Source organism: Lynx canadensis, chromosome F2 (assembly GCF_007474595.2).
Source record: "Lynx canadensis isolate LIC74 chromosome F2, mLynCan4.pri.v2, whole genome shotgun sequence".
NCBI lineage: Eukaryota > Metazoa > Chordata > Mammalia > Carnivora > Felidae > Lynx > Lynx canadensis.
Window position 1 is genome coordinate 4,523,901 of NC_044320.2, and position 16,388 is coordinate 4,540,288.

General features: G+C 51.7%; 1 protein-coding gene across 1 annotated transcript in view; it reads left to right on the top strand.

Moving 5' to 3' along the window:
• Positions 1-16,388, top strand: part of COL22A1 (collagen type XXII alpha 1 chain) — a 232,479-nt gene that overhangs the window by 90,088 nt on the left and 126,003 nt on the right. The window contains exons 13-16 of the mRNA XM_030304529.1: positions 10,771-10,824; positions 11,830-11,874; positions 13,091-13,144; positions 15,060-15,104. Of these exons, the coding sequence (XP_030160389.1) occupies positions 10,771-10,824; positions 11,830-11,874; positions 13,091-13,144; positions 15,060-15,104 (198 nt within the window). The remainder of the gene's footprint in view (positions 1-10,770; positions 10,825-11,829; positions 11,875-13,090; positions 13,145-15,059; positions 15,105-16,388) is intronic.

Consider the following 16,388-nt stretch of genomic DNA (forward strand, 5'->3'; position numbering starts at 1 on the left):
ACTCCCAATTAGAGTGGGGTTGGGGTGTGGAAGGGGCCCCAGGCAGGGCCGGTCAGGACCAGGGTATGGAGGTGGGGCAGGGCTGGGTGCCTGGAGTGGCACACCGTAGGGACAGCATAGGGAGAGAGCTCCACAGCCCCTCATCAGTGCTGCTCACACCTTGCAGGTAACAAGGGCATTTGAGACCCGTAGGGGACGAAATTGGGGCAGAGTGTCCTGTAGAGCCATGCTTGGGTCAGCAACTCAGTACTCAGCATTTGGTAGAAGGGAAGAAACTCAAAAACAACAACGACCAGAAAGTCCTTTCTTAAGCATTTCTGCAGAAATCCATATGGCGATAAATAAAAGTTCAGATGGATTTTGTGCTCAGATTTCACGGTGTGGTGCACCGGAAAAAATATACGAGCAAACAGAAGAAACTCGGCCGAGTTTTATTGGGCTGGCTGGCTCAGGTCACGCAAACATCAGTTCCTTGCCTTTTATGGCTTTTTTCCAATCTTCCCGGGATCACAAACCCGACAGGACAAACTCGGCAAAGGAGGAAACTGAGTCAAACCAGTAGCCGAGGTGTCGCCTTCTCGAAATTTTGACCGAATGTCCTGAAGGGAATGCCAGAGCCGCGAGCAACGAGCCGGAGTGTCCTGGGGTCCTCGTGTCCTAGGAGAGCCTTTGTGTGGTGGGTCATCATGAAGCTGAAGAAATAAGATGCTGAGTGGAAAACTCAGGAGAGTCCAAGGCCATCAGGATGCAACTAAGGAGGGTTGTTCGGAACCAGGTTCATAGTGGTTGGCAGAGGCAACCTGGTCCCTGGGTCTGGAAGACTAGGTTCTGCATGTGTTCCCCCAAGGACAAAGAGGCATCCTCCACGTTGCTGCGGACCCTGAAGTCTCCAGCCTCTCAGGAAAGACAGCCAGCTGGAGAGAAATTGGGGACCCACCTGCCAAGAAGTCACTCCCAGCAGTGGGGCAGGGCACCTGGAAGTCCTCAGTTCCAACTGTCCTCCTCTGAGACATGCCATCTTGTCCGAAACATGCCAGTGGCCATGAATTTACGTTTGATTATAAAATGCTGTTGTGACACTGGTCCCTACTGAGCTGTGCTCAGCATCAAGCGTTAGCTGGCAGATAAAGTCCACGTGTTTGGAGTGCACTTCACACCTGCTGCTGTGATGGGGCCCCAAGACACCCTTCTCCCCCTGCATCTGTATCTTGCCGATTCTGCGCTCATGTTCCCAGGGCTTCCTCTTGGTGTTTCTCCTCCCTGAGACTGCTTGCTCCTTGTGCATCCACCAGTGTGCTCTGCCTCTTGGAATACCAGAGATGCTTCTGACCCAGTAACCCTCGAGCCCTCATGCATGGGGCCAGGAGGCCCCCCTGGGCACCATCTCATCCATCCCTCTCTCTGCAATTCATGGCAAAGCCATTGAGTCTTGGAAAACACACACATTGATGTTTTCACTGTAAGATGCTGTAGGAAGAGGGCAAAGTAGTTTATCATACACTCTGGCTTGCTCAGAATCCTAACAGCTACCCATTTAGGGGCACACAGGGCACCCTCGGACTGGGGAGGGACAGTGAAATGAGGGACATGAGCCTTAAGGTATGATTAATGCAACCGTTTGCACCTGAGAGCCCAGAGGATGATGAGGAGTGTCCACAAAAAAAGTCACTGGCCACTGCGCAGCTGATTGGGCAGAGCAGGTAAGAGCTAGGAATGATCCCATTTAAGCCTGGTCTGAGCTCACTGAGGGCCTTTCCTGTGAAGCCTTCACGGCAGTGCCTGGGGATCTTATTGTGGGGAACAGTCAGACCAGCTGTCGCAATGGCACCAACGTGGCAGACACACTATGTGCTGTCTCCAGGGTAAAGGACAGGTCCTCCCCTGAGCTACTTCTTCTCTTTGGTGTCTTTCAAGACCAGGCTGTCTGAAATTGTGAGGTGACGTATCATGGAATCTTTGTAGAATGGCTTGCAGAATTGGTGGGGGGTGAAGAGAGGGCCTTGCCACATAGGGATTTTCTTCCTCTTGCCTCCTTTCCAGACCAGGGACCAGGAAAGGTTTCTAGAAACCACACAGTGCTACTTCTACATGTGTGGGGTTTCTGGGGTAAGTGAAATGTGGCACAGCAAGGAGCAGTGGGCACATTTTTATTTCATGGATTCTTTCTGAGAGGATGTGGAGGCATTAGCAATAGGAGCCATGCACAGTCCAACGGCCAATGTGTGGGGATTTTATCTGGAATGGCATAGTGACTTCGTCTCAAAGAAAGTGCCGTGTTGTGGAAAGAATCCTAACCGCTTTTATTGAGCTCTTGGTGTGTGCCAGGCTGTTGAGTTTGAGTATCAGCCTCGTGCAGCCTCTTAGGGAGTCTGGGGCATGCCCAAAGTCACAGAGTGACCCGCTGCTATCCATGGCACTGGCTAGTGCCAGTTTTCCACCCTTCTCCGAAAGCAGTGCTGGTATCTGGGAATCCTTGACCCTCAACAACTGTGTCCCTTGTGGGAATTGGCTTATTTCATGTAATGACTGCATTGTGGAGCTTCTGAGCCATAAAATGTAAATTATACGTGCGTGTTTGTATGTGTGAAGCTCCTAAGATATATTTATGCCATTGCCTCTAGCTCTGGGTTCCTTTCTCTTTGCTCACGGCTGGCTTAATCAGCAGCCCCATCTCCTATTGTTAGCCTCTGCATTAATGTGCATTATTCATGGTTATCGAGTTGGATAACTGTGGTTGAAGGCCTTCTATTTTTATAATAATTAAAGGGTTTAGGGGAAAATAAGTTTAGCTGCTTCTCTGCCCTCACGTAGCCTTGTGGGTTGGGGGCAAAAGACTGAGAGAAAAATGGTGCCACAGCCCCTGTCCGTGGTGCTGAAGGACATGCTGGGGAAGTTTGAGTTCACGGGATCTCACAGCCCCAGGCAGAGCTGGAATAGGAAAGTCTGCACCTTTCCCCAGCTCTGTCTGACACTCAGGCACTTGCCAAGTCTAATGGACCAGTCACAGGACCAAGGGCTTAGTATGGGAGGTGGGGAGCACTTGTGAGGAGGACAAATGCTGGGCTGCAGGACCGTTGGATGGGGCAGGAGACAGGGGAGGCTAAAGACGTTGACCCTGGACACAGCCTGACGGCTTCAGACCCTGCTTGGCCACTTGGCAGCTGTGTAACATTGTGCAGTTCCTCAACCCCTTAGCCCTTACTTTCTTCCTGTATAAATTGGTGACTGATACTACCTGTCTTAGAGAGTTGCTCATAAGGACAAAATGACCCAATGAAAATAAAGACTTATATTTGTAAAAAAAAAAAAAAGTGCTCATAAATATTAAGTATAATTACCATTACACCAGCATAGTGTTACATTTTTTATACGCCAGATGATGTCTTCAGCATCCCGGCCATCGGTGAGGTCTTATCCGCAGGGGTGGCTGGCAGTTGTGAAATATCCGGGCTCCCGCTGTCTCCTGAGGATGGCCTCACTGTAAGTCTGTCGGCCTCCCAAAGCCTGGAGAGTGTTATTGGAAATTTGTGTTCCAGATGGGGTGTGTTGTGGTATGGGGTGTCCTTTCCTTCCCTTCGTTCATATAGAATAATTTGTAGAGCCTCTAAGAATCTAACAGCATGTGGTATCTGTGAGTACCGTGGTCTGCCAGGACTCGTGGACATGCTATTTAGCTTGGAGGTAAATACTGCTGCCCTCATTTTACAAGTGTATTCACCGTGTGACCAGGAACCATGTGAGTTTCTCTCTCCGTGTGGCCGAGCCAGGAGCTGTGCTCGTGTTTTCTGACCCCACAGCTGGCATTTATCAGTGCTGAGCAGTGTTTCTCAGACTTGCCAGCATCTGAATCACAAGGAGTGTTTATTAAACCAGTGTGCTGGGCCCCACACCCAGAGCGTCTGGTTCCGTGGACTGGGAGCAGGGCAGAGCATCTGTCTTTCTAGCAAGGCCCAGGCGATGCTGATGCTGCTGGCCCAGGAGCCGCTTGTTGAGGGCCACTGCCCAGGGCACTCCTCAGACCCCACCTACAGGACCTATGGTCTCTTACCAGGTGCACCAAGAGTAATACTAATATGCTTGTCTAGCAATGAGGCGATCTCTTTGTCAACATTTGGAAAAAAGTCTGATAGTCAGTTAACCAAAAGAACAGGGGAAGTATCTTCTCTATCTTTTCTCTGTATTTTTCCCAGTGAGTAACCACATAATTCCTGGACCTCTGGTTTGACAGCGGGTGTGGGCGGATGACTCCTGCCCCTTGTTACCCTCCTGGGGGCTCCCAGTGAGACCACAGAGGCAGTGTGTGGGGACGGGGGGTGGGCAGAAAGGTCCACCGAGACATGGCATCAAGGTCCTGAGACTGAGCTGGGGAAAGCCCCTCTTCCCTGAGCCCTGATTATCTCCTGTAACGGGTTTCACGTACATCATCTATTGTCATCCTCTTAATCTGAGTGACTTCCTTTTTACAGGTGAAGAATGGGAGTTTGGATAGTTTACCCAAAATAATGATTTCTGATGCTTGTCTGAGTTTCCCTACATTTAAAGCCTTTCCCCATTGTCTCCAGGCATCTAACCCACCACCTTGGGCCAGAGGTAACAGTCCTTCTCATGTTACCTTTTGCGCAGGTGAAGGAGCTGCGACCCGGGAGGGGAAGTTGCTCATTCCACTCAGCTAACGGACGGCAGAGGCTCCTTGCCAGTTAATACCCTTCTCCTCTGGTCTAGTCCTGTTGCTTTCCCTTCTATCTTGATCTTTATTTCTCTCTCTCTTTTCTTTCCTTCCTTCCTTCCTTCCCTTCATTTCCCTCCTTTTGTTATACTTTACCATGGATCCTTAGCTACACATATCCCCCTTAAAACATTCCCTGCACCTGACTTGACCAATTCCTGGAGCATCTCTGTTCTTCTCCTTTTTTGACCCTCCCCACAGGTTTAAGAATGTGTTTCTCATTCTCAGGAGAGTGCAAACAACTGTCATTTTAATTACGTCCACACCCCTTTTTCCATCTGAGAGCAGTGTGGGTCTCTATCCTACAAATGATCAAGTGGGGCTCAGAGACAGTGAGTGGGTTTCATGACGGGATCGGGCAGGCGACCCAGGGCTGTAACTTGCCTTTTGCAAAGACGCTGCCATCAGCTGATGGGGAGTCCACCTGGGGGATTTTGGAAGATGTGTTATAGGGCATGGTGGTGTTCTGGGAGGCCAAGCTTAGGGGACACAAAAACATGCAATAGTTGAGGCAGGTTGACAATTTTCATAAGAGCAGAAACCCATCTGATAAATGCCTGGATCTCATGAGGATTTACAAGTGGAAGTTTCTCAGAATCTGTTTTGCAGTGCTGGCATGGTTATCCTTATCTTTTAATAAGATTGAAAAGAGATGCTATCCTCTTGGACAAAGAAAACATTCGCCTCTAAAGAGGCATCCAGACAGTTTCTTAGATGACAAAACAAGGGTGGCCCTCCCATCATGGAGAAGTGGCTGGTTTCATGATACCAATCGCCTAAAACCAATTTGCCAAGCTGCCCATGTCCTTGGGATGCACAAATCCTGTACCTAGATTTGTGATCCCTATTTATACACGAAGACTGAGTATCAGAGCATTTCACGAACTAGACCATGACCATCTGTACTAAGTGATGGAGGGTTTGAAACCACAGTTTGCTGGCTCTGGTTTTCTACACCTGCTGTCCTCTGCGCCCCTGGGGTTTTCTTACCCACAAACCTAACTTTAAAGTAGAAGGGCCTCCCTACTGTCTCCCTTACAAGCCCACAGAGCTTAGGAAGGGATTGAAGCACACAGCACTGGTGGGGTCCTGTGCCAAGCAGGCAGTGTTGACAGGGAGATGCTGATGCCCTGACACCCCTACTCATGGAGCTCCTGTCTAGTGGGTGAGACAGATTCACCCAGAGCCATCTACTGGGCATCTGTTGGAAAGCACCACCAGGGCTGGAATGTGACAACTGGGCAGAGGGAAAGTTCCAGAACTCTGTGGAGTTCTCTCTGGCATTGTCTCTGGTCTCCTCCCTGGCTCCCTTTATTAGATGGTCCTGGGAGCTCCAATGCCCTACTACCCTCCTCCCCTTTATTCCTGAGGCAGGAGCCAACCCAGACACCCTTTCCCCTGCCTTCAGCTTCAGAAGCCAGAAGACAGAATGGCCTTTCGAGGACCCACCATCTTAACTGGGTAACCAGCACCTGGGGTGAGCTCTGCAACGGCTCCCACAATAGGCCTGATTCTGGAGGGAAGCGCCATTGAGGGCAGGTCCTCAAAGGAAGTCCTTACTCTTCTCTGACATTCCCCCTTTTGGGAAATCTTGCATTTAGCCCTAGAGTTGTAGAAAAGCAGAGTTAAGTGGGCAGGGGTCCCTGCCATCTGCAAATGCACATGCCATGCACTCAGACTGGTGCAGGATGGGACAGGGGATAAAACATGGGTCTTGGAGATGAGGCAGCTGGGGAGCTAAGCCTGCTGCCCTATGCCTGACCACCAGCCTCCTGGCTTCATGCGGAGCGCCGGCCTCCGGTCAGCCAGTTGAAGGAGCTCTGATGCTTTCCCAGGGAGTAAGGGTTGGCTGAGGCCGTGGGGGAGGAACTAGATCCCTGGAGAAGGGGAGCGAGGCTGGGCGCCCAGGCACTGCTGCCTCAGCCCGCCCACCCTGGCCATGCCAGCCGCTAGGCGGCCTCAGGCAAGCGTGGGCCCTCTGTGCCCATGTGTTCCACGTAAAGTGAGGAGAAAGACACTTGTGAACATGCCCTGAACCAGTGCGTGCAAACGCTGCTCAGGGGCAGAGTCTGGAGCCCAAAGATGGGCTTCCGTGTACAGATGCTGTAACTTCGGACAAACGATAGAATCCCCGTGCTTCCATTTCATAAACTGTGAAATCAAGATTGTAGTCGCGTCTCTTTTGTAGAAGCGTCCCGGGAGGAGTCAGAGGCATTGCTGAAAGGGAAGTGCTCCGTGCTCAGCATGTGGTGAATCCTCATCGGGGCCTGTCGGCCAGTAGCAGCCTCTTCAGCGTCGCTTATTGTTACGTTATGTTGGTATTAACATCGCTGTGATGTTCCCGGTGGTTCTGCCACTCTCAGTGCTAACGGAGGGGTGCTAACGGGTGTTCGGTCCGCGCTCGGGATCTCAGAAACCACTTCCGCCTGTCCCGGGTGCCTCCTTCACGTCTGGACCATTGAGTTCCAAAATAGGGACTCATCCGCGAGGTAGGGCCTCATCCCCATTGTGCGGACGTGTAAATGGTGGCTGAGAAATCGCCTGTCGTGGCACAGCCTCTGCTTGTAAGGAAGCTGCGGGCAGTTCGACCCCAGAAAGTGTGCCCGCCGACTCAAACTTGTTCCGAGGGAGCAGTGGCCACAGAAAACCCTGGGTCCCTAATACTGAATGACCTTTCATCATGTGAAGCATCCGTAGACTGCTCACCTGCCCCCTGTATCCGACCAAGGACAGCCACGTTCACCTGAAGACCAATGAGGAAGTCTCCTCCCTCCCCAAACCACACCTAAGTATGATGCTGGCCAACTGGAGACCGTCTCGACTTTCCTCCTCCTGCTCTGTGAACAATTCTCCTTTCTAGCCCTTCGGAAGCCTTGCCAGTGGCGGCCTGGATTCTTTAACACAAGTGTGTGAAGGCCTTGGTTCTGCCCATGATGAGGCGCAGTGAAGTGTACGTGCATCTCCCCGTGTGCCCTGAGCCACCCCAGCCCCCCACATGCCCTGTGGCCAGATCGAGTGGGCAAGGACACTGGAGAACCACCATCAGCAAGCATAGTCAAGGCTTCAAGGAAGCCTGCTGTAAAGGAACCTGTTTAACTGAGTTTAACTCTGTATTTCTGTATTTCACAAACCCATTTGGCCGAAGAACCCCCTACCTTCCCACACCCCCCCTCACAATTTAATTACAAATCAAACTGGTGTCACCCAGAACAACTTTGGAAATGTTACAGGGAGCACCGTGGAGACATTCAACACTTACAAAAACTTTGTTCCCATTTTACAGAAAGTGAAACTGAGACCACCAGGTACTAAGCTGTTTTCCCCAAGTGTCCCTCCTTCCTCTAAGCGAGGGTGGCGGGAGCTGGCATTCAGCCTACTACATCCTTGTTGCTCCATCCCCCGGGCTGCCTTGCCTGGAGACATCCCTCCTCTGGAAGCTTCCACCCATGCCAACAAATCCCTTCAGTCTCCAGGACGGGACCCTCCTGGCCTGAGCGTAAGAACCAAGCACTTACTAGCAGATGAGTGTGTTGTGTGGGCACAGGTGCCCTGTCTCCACCATTAACTTGCTCTGCGAGGACGGGAGGACACACCTTGTGTGATGTGGCACACACATGGCACACGGTTGACGGCATCATTTCCCTGCTGCAAGTGTGCCTGGGGCGGTGTGGTTCCATGTAACCCTCAGCGATCGCGGGCAGGAGCTGCGATGACTGTGTACCGCCCGCAGCCCAGTGATGCTCCCACAGCTGAGTGTGCACTTTCTTCCCCAGCCCTCGCTCACCTTGCAGTGGTCCTGCTGCTGGCCTCCTCGTCCACCAGATGACAGGCCAGTGGCACATGGCCCTCCAGAGTGGCTGGTGTGAGGTCACACAGCTAGAAAGGTGCAGAGCTGGGACACAGACTCACGTCTGTCTGACTCCAGGGCCCCAGTTGTCTGTCTGTGTGTTTCTGTTTTCAGTGTCACACTGGCTCAGAAGGGATGTTGAGTCCGTGGAAGGCACTTCATAGAAATTTTAGAAATTTGGTATGTGTGTGCATGTTTGCAGACACACATTTGCACACACACAATTTATAGGTGAACCTGGAAATGCACAATGTCTGACGCACCTTTGAGAAGCAGGACTTGCCTCGCGGGGTCATTGGCAGTCTGCGTAAGACCGTAGAGGTAGAGAACACAGTGCAGCACGGTGTTTGCTAAATATTCCTAATAGGTTCATCAGTTCGCATGTTTGTTGAATGTCCAATAACCTCATTTCACAAATGGGAGAGTCTGGAAAGCGGCATTGACTTACTCAGTGTCCCACAGAAAATTGACGGAGGGAGGGAGCCGGGCTGGAGATCTTAGCAGAATCCTTCGACTTGAATCAAATGGTGTCCGAGCTGGATGGGAGCTCAGAGATCCCGGAATCGCTGTTTTTAAATGCCCCCCACCGTGCACTCCCCAGGATGGGTGTGGGAGTTGAGCAGCCTGGCCCTTGTCCCCCCTTCTTCCCCACAGCTGCCCCTGAGTGTGTCTGTCATGGGCTTCTGCATGTGATCCATTAGAATGGAGTGTGACCCAGCAATTGCACTACTAGGTACTTATGCAGAGGTTACAAAACTGCTGATTTGAAGGGGCACGTGCACCCCAATGTCTAGAGCAGCACTATCAACAATATCCAAATTATGGAAAGAGCCCAAATATTCATCAACTGACGAATATATAAAGCAGATGTGGTATATATGCCACATATACACTCCACATACACACTCCACATATACACTCCATATACACACTCCACGTACACACTCCACGTACACACTCCACGTACACACTCCACGTACACACTCCACGTACACACTCCACGTACACACTCCATATATACATTCCACATACACACTCCATATACACACTCCATATATACATTCCACATATACACTCCACATATACACTCCATATACACACTCCATATATACACTCCATATACACACTCCACATACACACTCCATATATACATTCCACATACACACTCCATATACACACTCCATATATACATTCCACATATATACTTCACATATACACTCCATATACACACTCCATATATATGCTCCACATACACACTCCACATACACACTCCATATACACACTCCATATACACATTCCACATATACACTTCACATATACGCTCCATATACACACTCCATATATACAATGAAGTACTACTCATCAATCAGAAAGAATGAAATCTTGCCATTTACAACAACGTGGATGGAACTAGAGGGTATTATGCCACACAAAATAAGTCAGAGAAAGGCAAGTATCATATGATTTCACTCATGTGGAGTTTAACAGATGAACGTAGGTAAAGGGAAGAGAAATAAGATAAAAACAGAGAGGGAGACAAACCATAAGAGACTCTTAAATACAGAGAACAAACTGAGGGTTGCTGCAGAGAGGTGGGTGGGGGTTGGGCTAAAGGGGGGATGGGCGTTAAGGAGGGCACTTGTTGGGATGAACACTGGGTGTTAAGAGATGAATTACTGGGTTCTACTTCTGAAACCATTATCATACTATATGTTAACTAACTAGAATTTAAATTTTAAAAAAAGAATGGAGTGTGCCCCAGCTTAAGAAATCCTTCTAGATACCTGTTCTAGCCCGGTGGTGCTCAGCCAAGGGCGATTTTGCCCCTCGGGGACCTTTGGCAGTAACTGGAGACATTTGATTTTCAGCACTGGGGAGTGCTGCTGGTGCGTAGGGGTGATGCTGGGCATCCTGCAATGCCCGGGGCAGCCCCCTGACAAAGGAGCATCTGGCCGGATGTCGATCGGGTCCAGGTTGAGGACACTGTGCTTTGGGTGGGTGACTCTGAGCCTGGAGCGAGGAGGGGCCACACTATGATTGGGGAGGGGCGTGGGGCTGTCAGGTGCGTATGGACCCCTGGGGGTCTTGTTAAAGTGTGGACCCCATCTGATGCGATAGGTCTCCGGTGAAGCCCGGGAATCTGCATTTCCTGTGCTCTTTATCCTGCACTGACCGCTGCTCTCTTTCTCTGTCCCAGGGTTCCCTGGGCCTGCCCGGTTCCCCTGGGAGAGACGGCAGCAAAGGCATGCGGGTACGTCTGTTCCCACCCCTCCCCACAGTCAGCCACCTGCTTGGAGCCCACGTCCTTGAGGGCGGTGGCCTCTGTCAGGGCCAAGCCTGAGCTGGGGCTCATTCATACCGGGATCTTCCCGGGTCCCTGTGGGTCAGCCTAATCACTTCAGTGACACCGGGCACCGCCTGTGTGTCCTTGGAAGCCATCTCTTAGCTGACAAGCTACTCTGCACGGAGGTCTTGTCTTTGTGCCCAGACCTGCAACCAGGTCCAGGTCCAAAGTGGGGGATTCGCTCACATTTCCAGTTTGAGGAGCAGCTGAGAATACACCCCGTCCCCTGCACATGCTCAACCCCCCCAGCCTCCCTCTTGTCAGCTCCCAGACTCCCCCTCCGCATCCCCTGCCTCTGAGTTGGCACAACCCCCAGAAACCCAGATGAAAAGTGATCTCTACTCGGGCGGGCCAGTCTGCTCCGGGGAAAAGGGATCGTCCTCACCAGGAACCCAAAGAGAGACGGGTTCTGTGTTCCACCTCCTCGTGCTCCATGTGTGATTTCCAGCACGTGTGAGAAGGTCTCGGAGTGGGAGCCTTGACTGTGAGCCCCTCCTCTGTCCATGGCCTTTAGCACTCCAGGACAGGAGGTCTGGGGTGGAGACCGGGAGAGAAAGAGGGGTCCCATGCTCTGCAGGACCCGTCCGGCTCCCCTCCTGGTGGCCAGTCTCCTCCATGCAGAAGGGGATTCCTTGTCACTATGCTTTCTCCACCGTTGTGTCTGCATGTAGTTCCCTTGACCTCCAGCGGCAGGAGCAAGGGGGTTGGGATGTGCCGCGTGGGGTAAAGACCAACTCCCTTGTTCATGGCGAGTCTCCCAGGGCAGCCTGGGTCTCCTTGCATGGACGGCCACCTTGTGTCTGTGATGGGGTTTGAATTCCAGACACGGATGCCCCTGAGGCTTTGGGCTTCCCTGGCCTGCCTGGGCCTGTGTCCCGGTGGGTTGTGACTGACCCTGTTTTGTGTGTGCAGGGGGAGCCGGGAGAGCCGGGGCTTCCTGGAGAGGTGGGAATGCGGGTAAGTGTCACTCTCTCTGTTCCTCTGATGTTTCCAGTGGATAATTTTTTTTTTTTTGAGACAGAGAGAGAGAGAGAGAGAGGGTGCAAGGGAGCGAGGGACAGAGAGGGAGGGATGTAGAGGGAGAGAGAATCCCACAAGGGGCAGAGAAAGAGAGGGTGAGAGAGAGAGAAGCGGGGTTCGTGCTCACCTGACGCGGGGCTCGAACTCAAGAACCACCAGATCATGACCTGAGCCAAAGTCAGATGCTTAACTTCCTGAGCCACCCAGGTGCCCCTCCAGTCGATAAATCTTGATGCAAAACCAATTGTTTTCGGTGCAGAATAGATCCACAAAGGCTTCCTGTATAACAACACGCACGCTTGTGTGTGTATATCCTCACATCTATGATTTTTCCTAAATTCTTACAAAAAGTGAAGCATACCACCGTCTCCCGTTTATCTTTTTTCATTTAACAACAGATTAGAGATCTCTTTCCACACCTGTTCTCTCAGTCAGTGCACCTCATTCCATGACGTGGGTGCATCATAATTTACATAACCTTTTCCCTATGATGACCCTACGTGTTGTTTCTAATTTCACTGGTCTTTCACCAAAATCAATATGGTAATAAACGCATGTGTGTGTGTGGGTGTGTGTGTGTGCATGCTTCTTCTTACATACTGTATTTTATTTCAACAGGATAGATCACAAAAGTGGGCAAGCCTTTGCCTAAAGAAATGCACATTTTAATTTTAATAGATTTTTTAATAGATATTTCCAAATTCGTTGCCTAAAATCCATAGCAGTTCGAGGTCCAGGCCGCAGAGGAGCCTCAGGGCTCTGCGGACTTCTGTTTCCGCTTTGTCAGGACTCGCCCGGGCTCTGCAGGCCCCACGGCAGAGTGTGAATGACGAGCGACAGGAATCAGGCAGGTCGCTCCGAAGCTGGGCACAGATCCGGGCCAGACGGTGGGGAGGCCGTGGGACGCAGGGCAAGTGGAAATGGAAATGGTTCATTATAGCTCGGAGGCCACACTCCAGCTGTTCGTCGGAGTTGAGCAGACAAGGGAGTGAGTCCTGGCAGAATCCTGCTCCACCAGGCAAGGGGGGGCAGCACGAACTCTAAGCAGAAGGGGGCAGCGTGCGGTAGGTGAGGAGCAGGGGTCTCTGGGTCTTGCCTCTGTTCCTGCCTCTCCTTCCCCTCCCACACCTTTCTTGGGAACCCTCTTCTGCAGGGATTCCAAGGACCACCTGGACCCCCCGGGCCTCCTGGACACGTTGGAGCTCCTGTAAGTAAAGGCTTGTCTCTGGAAGGGTTTCTGTTTTCTTCTCCAGGGATTGGGACCCAGACCCCTGGCGAATCCCCCTCCAGAGTCTGTACACAGAGGACCAGCTGCCTTGGCACGTGTCAATGGCAGTGAGGTGCTGGTGTCTCTTCTTACCAGAAATGCTGAAACACTATGGCCCTTAGGAACCTCCTGGAGGTCGTTTAAATGCACGCTTCTAGGACACCATTCCCAGACAGTGACACGGCAGCTTTGGGGGAAGCCCGGGAATCTGCATTTTTACCCAGCAACCCAGCAACCCAGGTGTTTCTGACACCTGTTTTTTTCCCCAGCTGGTCCAGTCTGCCACTCCAGAAGGGGTGTGGAGTCTGTCAATTCCCTGCCCCTAGAACAATGCTAGACCCACAATGAATGTTCAGTAGCCACGTGCCCCTTGAAGCAAGCGATGAGCAGATAGACGTGATGGATAAGGAGCAAAGTGGCTTCGTGGATGTCTCATCATATTTTTCGTTCTCAGTAAGAGATTTGAGACTCTCTCCAAATAAAAGAAGCAACGTTAAAGGACATTTTCAAGCATGGCAGCCTGCATTGCCTTGGAAGACTTTTAACACCTCTGATCTCTGTGTGACGGGCCAAGGCATTGGGATGGAATTAAAATGGCACAGATGTCCAGCTGCCCCCAGAGGCCTGGGCGGGCCATGGAGCCTCTGCCCTCTGGGATAGCGGCCTGTGGTTCTGGCCCTGTGCCTCTTCTCCAGGGACAAAGGTGTAGGTGTTATTCCTAGAATAGGTAATAATAGGGCCTGGGCAACCTTTAGCATCTTCTCCGCAGAATGTCCAAGGATCCTTTCTCCAGGAAATGAGAGGAGAGAGTGGGGACCAGAGGGGGTTCCCATAGTAATGCATCCACACCTCTCCAGTGGGGCTGTGCACTGAGCTGTGGGCCTGGTCCTCGAGCCTTCCCAGGAGAAGCTTTCATCAGCTGGTGCTGGTGGCCCTGGCATCTCCCTCCGGACCCGGCACATGGGAGAAGAGCAGACGCTCCGTATCATTCTCAGCTCCTGCTTTTTTAGCGTGGGCAGTGGCCTGCCGGCAGAACTTCTACAAGATTCTGGCGCTAACCAAGTGATTGATGCAGTCACTCACTGACTCATGTATTCATTCAGCAGGTGCTTATGAATATCAAGTGGCAGGCATGTTCTAGACTGTGTGGGGGTGCAGTATTGAAGGAAAGAAGGCACCGCCCTCTGGGGGCTCACATTCTCCTTGGGGGAGTCAGAGGAGGTGTCACATGGGGCTTAGTGCTGGGAGAAGAGGAAAGCCTGGTAAAGGGGATAGAGAGGGTTCTGTGGGCGGAGCAAGGGGTAGCGGTTGCGTTTAGATCCTGTGGTCAGAGAAGCCCACGCCTTGGCTGATGCTTCCCTCAACTCTGCTCGCAGAGTGGAGGGCGTTCTTAGCATAGGATCTGGTGTTGCTTCTTAGGAAGGTGGAGTGGATGCGACAGGGCGGGGCCCTCTCCCCAGAGGAGGTGGAGGAATGTGGCTTTAAGGCACCCAGGTTTCATGACCTGGATTTCATGTTCACGATGGGATCATAGGTTCTGGGTGGCAGGGGAGACTGACTTCAGAGCCACATTCCTGCCATTGGCCGGGCCGGCTCAGGGGCCAGGTATATTCAAGCCTAGTCTGGAGGACCTGGAGAACCCCAGCCAGAAAACGGGCCCCAAAAGCTCACCTCGCACCCTGGTGGGGACCTAGGTGCCCAGGCCTGATGGGGGGAGCACGGGATGCTGTACAGAGAGAGTTCTGGGAGATGGGATCTTCACCGCCTTCCCAGGCAGGGTATCTGTGGGCCCCCAGACCTTCAGAACAGAGCAGCTGGGCTGAGCCGTGTTTCTGATCTACCCCTCTTCCCACAGGGTCTCCAAGGAGAACGAGGTGAAAAGGGAGCCCGAGGAGAAAAGGTATTTACGTTTGCCTCAACCCATCACCATAGCTTTCCATAGAAAGAGGAGGAGGGTGCCTGGGACTGCCCACGCTGTGCTTGCTTGTGAGTGCACGCGTGTGTGTGTGCACATGGGTGCCTGTGCGTGTGTGTGTGCACATGTGGCAGGGAAAGGCTGGTGCAGATGGGGCATTAATTTCCCACCCTAAATGTCAGTTCTGGGCCAGGAGGGTGTGGGCTCGGTACCTGCAGGGACTGTAGTCCAGCACACAGACAGAATTTGGCTTCCAGGCCAGGAAGGTTTGAGAGAGCCCGGCCTGGGACTCAGAAAGTTCTGGTTGCTGCCGTGGGCTCACATCTCACTTGGCAAAGTTACATAACCTCTGTGCTTCTCCATTACCCTGATTCTCAAACCAGAGGAAGGGTGCGCGGTGACCGCCGTGGTGTCGGGGACCCCCATTTGGTCTCTCTCACCAGGGGTTGGGAACTGACCCAAGCTGAGGCTCCACCCCCACCGTGGCTGGCACCCTGGAGTGGGGCTGAGGGCCGCCGTGCCTTCATTCTGTGCACTAGGTTACCACAAGGGGACCCTTGGGCCAGAACTTTCCACTTGTGCTCTTGTTCAGCTGGGTGGAAACAGGACTGCAAACCGCACCCCCCCACCCCCGGCCTCAACCTGCCCATAAGGCATTGGGAGCCTCTGCCCAGGCCCATCCCTCAGATCGAGAGCTGGAATTCGGCCCTCCCATGCTGAGTCAGGTTCCAGATGCTTTTTCAGAGTCTACTGCGTTCTGTCCTCAGCAGTACATGTTCCTCTAGTTTTATAAGACATTTTGAAATTATTTTAATTCTGTATCAGTATATTTGGAAAATTGTAAAAAAAAAAACAAAAAAAAACCCCGAACAAACAACATAGCCCCTAGTCCTGCTATCCAGGTACAACTATGGGGAACGCTTTGGCCCATTTTCTGTAGGACATGTTCCTATAGATCTGATTTCTTTTTGCAGAGACGCACATAATATATTCGATTTTGCAACCCGTCCTGTCTGTTGTCCCTACATGCAGTATTTTTGCCCAGGCTGCTGTAGGGTTTTTATGACTCATTTTAAATGGCTGCATACCATTTCATTGCATGAATAGACCATGATTTATGTGCCTGTCCCCCTAGTATTGATCATTTAGGGTTGTTTCCAGTTTTTCGTGGTTAAAAATAATGCTTGGGTGAATATTTTTAAACCGATAGCTATATTTAGTCATTTAGTTTTCAAATGTAGGGTTATTTCTTTAGGCTGCTGTCCTGGA